Genomic DNA, 6000 nt, shown 5'->3' on the forward strand with positions numbered 1-6000 from the left:
TACTCCTAGGATTCTTTCTTTGTACCTGAATTTTAACATCCTTACCAGAATATGCTTTGATTTGGAATGGTAGGTATGAATGTTAGGTTTCATTATTTCTTGGAAATCTATGAGCCCCTTCAGTCTACACATTCAACTTGTTTTTATTTCAGAAAAAATGTTGAAAAAATTATACTTTAGACTCTTTCTATATTTTCATTTGCTTAGTTCTTCTTAAAAATATCAATAATGCATGTTAGATATACCTTTTTAATGTCTAGCGTTCCTTCTGTGATCATGTTTACATTCCCCTTTCTCTCTCCCTGCTCCGCCTCCCTCCCTCCCTCTCTTTCTTTCTCTCTGAGTCACCCTCATAACTACTTATAAACATCTAACTTTTTCTACCTATAATGGGCATTATTCTCTACACTGGCTTTTCATTTTTTGTCATATTGTGACATTTTGCAACTCAATTCTATATTCTTTGGACATCCTATAAAGTCTCTTTGGAATACTTTTTTCTCATTGTTCAAATTTCACTTATTACTTATAAAGATGATATTATCTATAAATTCTGTGAGAATAATGAGAAGCATTTCTTTCATTCCTTTGTTTTACTGTAACCATCTTTTTATCAGAAATGACCGTTTACTGATTTAAAGAAAAATGTTTTGCGCATAGAGCACATATCATTTCCTTTCTAAGTATGATCCATCTTTGAATTATTTTTGCTGCTTGCCAGAGATGTTGACAACTATGGTAACTGGGACTATCTGGGGTGTGGATTCAGAGGTGTTGACTCCAAACTCTTCCTCAACAAATTGCTTGGGTGACAGAAAAATCTTCTTTGGTATTCAGTGTACATTTGGCAGATGTGAAAAACATTCAGTATTTAAGGATGGGGAAATTTATAGCTGATCACGGGTGACTAGAGTGATGGAATGGCTAAAGGCGTTAAGGGAAGAGGAGGGTTGTTCTTCATAGATCAAGAAACTGTCACTGCCTTAGACTACAGCTCATGTGACCATTTTCGCCCCAGAGCTGCTGATAGTATGAGGGGTAAGCTCTCTGTCTGTGTCTGCTACTGTTAGAAATGTATTTTGCTATTAAGCAAAAACCAGGAGCCCACTCTACCATTGCTGCTAAATTACTCTCAAAGTTGCTGACATTCACTGCTGCCTAAAATCACCTTTAAAAAAATGGCTTTATAAAATATAGGTTAAATATTATAAAATTCTCCCATTTCGCGAGCATTTAATTCAATAAATTTTTGTATATTGTAGAGCTGGTCTGTCTTTCTTTGCCTCCACCCTTGCATGCTCTTCTCCTAGCATGGAGGTTCCATGCCAAGAAGACCATGAGCAAGATGCCTTCTTTTGTCATTATGGTCCTACTACTGTCACAGCCCCTAGGTGCTGAAAGAAACTGAAATAGCAAAGTAATATTCTGTTTCTTCTTTCTTCCTTCTAAATTCCATCTAGTGCCTCCAATTGGCAGAAACCAAGAGAAATTCAGAAAGCTAGGTTGTCTGAAATATGTGGCTTGCATGTTTATCCCTCAAAAGTACAGAAGAAAGTGCAGAAAGGAAAGTGTAATATTGAGAGCCCATCATATTGAAAGCTAGAGTATCCAGAGCACCCCTCAACTTATAAAATCATGGATTGCCTCCTCTATTCCTGTCTTAGCCCATTCAGGCAGCTATAACAAATTACCGTAGACTGGGTGACTTATAAACAACAGAAACTTATTTCTCACCCTTCTGGAGGCTGGGAAATTCAAGATCAGGTGCCAGCAGGTTTGGTGTCATTCATTCATGAGGGATCTGCCCTTATGACCTGATCACCAACCAAAGGCCCCACCTCCAAATGACATCCCACTGTAAATTAAGTTTTAACATATGAATGGGGGCACTAACATTTAGTCTATGGCAATGCTTTTCCTTCTCTCCTCTGTTCAGCTCTCAGTGAAGTAACTTTCAGGCTAGGAAAGAAAGTGTACAGATGGTTTTATTTATTTTTATTATTTATTTGTTTGTTATTTGCCAGGTATCTGCTTTTCTGTCGCAAATATCTGGGTCCCAACAGGATATATTCCACAGTACCCAGAGCCTTCCTATAACTCTTGATGTCTTAATTGTCATTTTGTAGAGGTTGTGCAGAATAAGATACTTAATATTTTTTTGGAAATGTACAAATATCTTGGAGACTGAGGAAGTTTGTGAAAATAAATATCACGCATTCTTGTTTAGGTTAATATTTCACATTTTTTGGCTAGTATAATTCTATTTGTATATTGAAGTTTTTTTTTTCTATTATATTAAATCTTGAATTTTCTCCTATTCTTTTTTTTTTTTTAATGAAGTCCAAGGTCATTGTTGGTACAGCAATTCATCAGTGAGGACAAACAACCAATTTATTGTTGCTAAACAGATTAACATGCCAATCCTTTAAAAAAAAAAAAGCCTTGTACAATAATAGTAGCCATGCGTTAGCCACTTTAATATAAAATGTGATCAAAAGTCAAAATACAAGAGTTCAAAAGGCATAGAAAAACCAAAAAGTTTCAATTTTATTACAAGTTTTAGATTCTGGAAATAGTTTTAAAAAAAAACTTATATGTTAATTTCAGCCCAGGGCTAATTTTTTTACAACCAAACTAAGAATTACTACAAGGGAACATCAATGCAACAAACAAGTAAAATTTGCAAACCCAAGTCACAAACTTGCTAACAAAGTTAATAATCATGGTAATGGACAGCACCAAAGAGCAACTGATGCCTCAGTTAAATTGGAAAGAAACAATGCCTTCTCTAGGGCAGAGAAACATGCAAACAATTCTGCTTCAAGAAATTTGCATAGAAATAGAAAATGCTAGAGCCTTTACCACAAATGAAATTACAAAGCCTCAACATGTTAAATTCAACCCAAGGAGCACCAAATGTTAAATTGGAGCCAAGGTATGACTCAAAACATTTAATTTCCAGCTATGCAACTAGCAAGATCACAAGAATTTCAGGTGTGGAAAGGCACCCTAGGCAAGCTCTTGAAAGACATGAATTTGATACAACGTAACCTTAAATCAATGCAGACATTCCTGTAAAATTTAAATTTTAGAGGACACCATAAGGCATCAGGATCTCTTCTCAAAGTCACTCGATATTGTCAGCAACAATCACATCTTTATGATCTCATTAATGACCTTTCACAGATCTCTAGCCTGTACACGTACAGCAGAACCCCCAATATCGTGGGAAGCCCTTTCAGTTTGGCCCTGCTTAACGTGTTTGTAGAATGACTTTTAAGCCCAGCCGTGGCCTAAATGGTGTGAAAGGGACTACTCCCTGGGCATCTCAAGACTTCTCTTCAGCCTGAGCTGTCTTCCAGGCCCCTCTCTTCCACACCTGCCCCCGGTGTAAGACTCCAGAACTCTGGGATTCTGAGCCTGACCCCAGGCAACCTCACCGACACCCACGTTTGGAAGCTCCACTATTCCTCATCTCCAGCTCCCCCTGGTGGGGTTCAAAGTGACAGTTTGGTGCAAGAACTTGTAGAAACAATGCTTATTTACAAATTCGTATTTTGTAGACCTTTCCTTAATTGAACACCTGTGACTTTTACAGTCGCTCTCCAGACCCTTTCCAGAGGTGTAGTAGAATATGCGAAGCAAAAGGACATTTTATTTCTACAGGAAGAAAAAGGATTAACATACATAGTAATAACTGTGTCCATCAAGAGTAATTTGTAATCATTTTCTGTTCAATCCACACTGCAGAGATACAAGGAAAGCCACCATTATGTTTCCTAAATTTTATTTAAGAATTCATACAAAATACTCCAGATAACTGAGTTTCAATCCTCATCTTCCTCCTCTTCTTCATCTTGATTAATCTGGAAGTAACATAATTCGTAACTTTCTTTGCTGTTAGCAACTACGCGTAACCAATCACGGAGATTATTCTTCTTCAAATATTTTTTGGTGAGATATTTCAAATACCTTTTGGAAAAAGGCACCTCGGAAGTTACAGTGATCTTGCTTTTTCTTCTTTCGATTGTTACAACACCTCCTCCGAGATTCCCAGCTTTTCCATTCACTTTGATTCTTTCCTGAAGAAACTGCTCAAAATTGGCCGCATCCATGATTCCATCTTCTACAGGATGGGTACAGTCAAGAGTAAACTTCAGGACCTGCTTCTTTTTTTTGCCCCCCTTCACCACAAGCTTTTTCACTGGCGCCATCGCCGCAGCGGAGGCAGAAAAGCTCTACTATTCTTTTGTTCTTTTAGGCATTTGCCAGGGGTCAAAAAGATGAGATTGAAATAAAATGCTTTTATTCCACTGATTTTTAACAGAAAATTTGCATTCTCTACTTCCAGCCTGTCTGAAACCAGTTTCTAATTGTCTCTCAGGAGAAACAATACTGTTCTTTCACCCAGTACTTTTTGTTTGTTGTTGTTGTTCCAAAGTTCATATCATGGGTCTGTCACAGAAGCAAAATTATAAATTGCAAGTCATTAAGGTATGGTGAATGCCCATCTGTGTAAGAACATGTCAAAGAAATGTTTACCCAGTTGGAATATCACTGGCCAATCTACTATCTACTACTGTATATAGTATGTATATTAGTATCCTAGTGCTGCTATAGCAAAATACTACAAGTATATGACTTAAAGCAACAGAAATTTATTTTCTCACAGTTCTGGTGGCTGGAAGTCTGGAATTGATGTGTCAGCAGTGCCAGGCTCCCTCTGGAGACTCTTGGGAAGAATCCTTCATTGGCTCTCCCTAACTTCTGATGATCATTGGCAAATACTTGGCGTGCCTTGACTCGAAGTTTCATCCCTCCAACCTCTGTCTCCACCATCATATGGCCCTTTACCCTGCATGTCTACCTCTCTGTGTCTCTTTCTCCTTATAAGGACACTAGTCATTGGACTTAGGGCCCACCTCATCCAATATGACTTTACCTTAAGTTGGTTAAATCACAGAGACCCCATTTCCAAATAAGGTCACATTCACAGGTGCCTGGGTTCAGGACTTCAATATATCTTTTGGGGGGACACAATTCAGCTCACAACAGTAGTAGATATTATTAGTAGCATGGAGCTGGAAGATCTGGTAGATTTTTAGACCAATGGCAGCCAACATATAGTATATTGATATTTATATCAAACTGACTAAAATTACCTAAAAATTTCCAAAAATGAATAAATCTTCAACTTTGAAACTACTCACCTGCTTATTCCATTTTTTATTCAAAATAGATATACAAAGTATGATGTGTGTGTGTGTGTGCACGTGCTATATGTATCTACATGGATTTATGTGTAGGACTTTTCAAAATCCTCATTTCTAATTTACAACTGTAAAACTGAATTCTGAAGCTTAGACTAGACAGAAATCAGGGCGTCACGTTGAGGTGGTAAAGTTACCCATACATCAATTCTGATAACTAAATTATTCAACCAATTACTTTTTTTTCTTTTTTAAATTGAGATACTATTGACATATAACACTGTGTAATTTTAAGGTGTACAATGTGTTGATTTGATGCATTTATATATTGCAATATGATTACCACCATAGTGTTACCTAATACCTTTAATGTGTCATATAATTATCACTTCTTTCTTTGTGATGAGAACAATGAAGATCTAGTCTCTTGGTAAATTTGAAGTTCATAATACAGTATTGGTGACTATAATTACTATATGCTATACATTAGAACTTCAGGATTTATTTATCTACTAGTTTTAAGCTTGTATCCTTAAATAACATCTCCCCAATCCCCCAACCTTCAGCCCCTGGTAATCACTATTCTACTCTCTGTTTTTACAAGTTTATCTTTGTTAGAATCCACAAATAAGTAATATCATACAGCATTTAATCTTCCTCTGTCTGACTTAGCTCATTTAGCATAATAAATCCATGTTGTTGTAAATGGCAGAATTTCATTTTTTTTCATGGCTTAATTATATATATATATATAATATTAATTATAATATAAAAATATATATATACATAC

General features: G+C 36.4%; 1 protein-coding gene across 1 annotated transcript; it reads right to left on the reverse strand.

Moving 5' to 3' along the window:
- Positions 1–3816: 3816 nt before the first annotated feature.
- LOC309830160 (large ribosomal subunit protein eL22-like) lies at positions 3817–4230 on the reverse strand. The gene has a single exon (XM_082666530.1). The coding sequence runs from the start codon at positions 4212–4214 to the stop codon at positions 3828–3830; it is 387 nt and encodes a 128-aa protein (XP_082522656.1). The 5' UTR covers positions 4215–4230; the 3' UTR covers positions 3817–3827.
- Between the last annotated feature and the right edge of the window lie 1770 nt (positions 4231–6000).

The sequence above is a fragment of the Grampus griseus genome (genome assembly GCF_964374135.1).
Source record: "Grampus griseus genome assembly, chromosome: 11".
Taxonomy (NCBI): Eukaryota; Metazoa; Chordata; class Mammalia; order Artiodactyla; family Delphinidae; genus Grampus; species Grampus griseus.

Bases quoted from the DNA above. Each gene is read 5' to 3' on its own strand.
- LOC309830160 (XM_082666530.1), bottom strand. From the start codon at position 4,214: ATGGCGCCAGTGAAAAAGCTTGTGGTGAAGGGGGGCAAAAAAAAGAAG.